This window comes from Aplysia californica, unplaced genomic scaffold (assembly GCF_000002075.1).
Source record: "Aplysia californica isolate F4 #8 unplaced genomic scaffold, AplCal3.0 scaffold01358, whole genome shotgun sequence".
Classification (NCBI taxonomy): domain Eukaryota; kingdom Metazoa; phylum Mollusca; class Gastropoda; order Aplysiida; family Aplysiidae; genus Aplysia; species Aplysia californica.
In genome coordinates this window covers 25,656-27,416 of record NW_004798628.1, presented here as the reverse complement: position 1 = coordinate 27,416, position 1,761 = coordinate 25,656, and the positions used below count along the sequence as shown (strand labels likewise).

Genomic DNA, 1,761 nt, shown 5'->3' with positions numbered 1-1,761 from the left:
AGTGTGTGTGTGTGTACGTGTGTGAGTGTGTGTGTGTGTGTGTGTGTGTATGTGTGTGAGTGTGTGTGTGTGTGTGCATCTGTGTGTGTGTGTGCGTGTGTGCGTGTGTGTGCGTGTGTGTGTGTATGTGTGTATGTGTGTGTGTGTGTGTATGTATGTGTGTGTGTGCGTCTGTGTGTGTGTGTGTGCATGGGTGTGTGTCTGACTCACCTTATCCGTGTGGCCAATAAAAAACCTCTGCAGCCCGCTGGAGATGGTCATGGCAACGACCACAGCGTGGCACGGGTACACGACACACGCACCGTCAGCTGACCACAGAGCCTGGGGGCCAAAGTTCAAACGATGTCACCAAAAGTTGCCCATGTTCTAGTGTCTTTTTTGAACATGGTATGTACTTCGACTTTTAATTTTCAAAAAAGATTAAAATCACACAAAAAACTAATTTTAATTTGGGAGAACGAAATCCAAGTTGAAAACTGAGAAGAGAAATAAATCTACCTACAGCAAAAAGGTAGTGGATAAAGAGAACACAAGAGAACTAATCCACAAGTACAAGGTAGTGGATAAACAGAACACAAGAGAACTAATCCACAAGTACAAGGTAGTGGATAAAGAGAACACAAGAGAACTAATCCACAAGTACAAGGTAGTGGATAAACAGAACACAAGAGAACTAATCCACAAGGCTTCAGTTGTTCAAGACATGCCATCTTACTTAACAGCCATGAATCGAGGCAGATCAAACATGTTTCTCGGTACATCTCAAACCAATAACTGGGGGAAGAGACAATACATTCAAATTTGCTCTGAACAGAAATAAAAACAATAGGAAAGAGACATGCAGTTTATGGGATGCTTAGTTCGACAAAAACATCGGAACATCTTGCTCTCTCGGGAAAATCAGCAGAAGTAGCACAGCTGGGAGTTCCTTCCCTGTCATCAAAACCTCCGGTCTGACCGGCAGGAAGGAAACTGTCTCGTCAGCTATTCTTTAACGGTAACCCTGACAAAATGCCTTTTTTCTCCAAACTGTGAGTTACAAAAAAAGGTTTTGTCAGCGGACAACAGCACTCACGTCTCTGTACGTCGCTCCACCAAAGCCGATGATTCGCTTCAGCTTCATGATTGGGTCGGGCTCCAGAGACTGAAACAGTAGGACAAGACGATTACGAGACAAAACGTCCACACACTATGTGCTCAAACATGTACCCATGAACAAACAAACATGTACCCATGAACACACAAACATGTACGCATGAACACACAAACATGTACCCATGAACACACAGACATGTACCCATGAATACACTAACATGTACGCAAGAACACACTCACAGACACACAGAAGCATCCAGATCAGAAACCACACACAGACGCACACATTTAGAAAATCCACAAATTTCCAGCCATGCACAAACATATACCGAGAATTCCCCACACACTGAGATTTATATACACAAAACATACAGAGATTTATATACACAATACATACTGAGATTTATATACACAATACATACTGAGATTTACATACACAATACATACTGAGATTTATATACACAATACATACTGAGATTTATATACACAATACATATTTTATTGAACGCGCACAAACCACAACTTATACATATTATTATGCATGGAGAATTTTAAAAAAATAATTAATATAAACACACACACACATACACACACACACACACACATGCATTTGTAAATCCTGATTTACACATCCAACACACAGGTAAAGTCTGGTACGTTAAGGCA

General features: G+C 41.1%; 1 protein-coding gene across 1 annotated transcript in view; it reads right to left on the bottom strand.

Annotated features, from left to right (window-relative positions):
* LOC101853598 (WD repeat-containing protein 90) overlaps positions 1 to 1,761 on the bottom strand; it is a gene marked incomplete at its 3' end in the record, with an annotated part of 47,229 nt that overhangs the window by 34,797 nt on the left and 10,671 nt on the right. Inside the window, 2 exon segments of the mRNA XM_035973525.1 lie at positions 211 to 321; positions 1,076 to 1,144. Coding sequence (XP_035829418.1) covers positions 211 to 321; positions 1,076 to 1,144 — 180 coding nt within the window.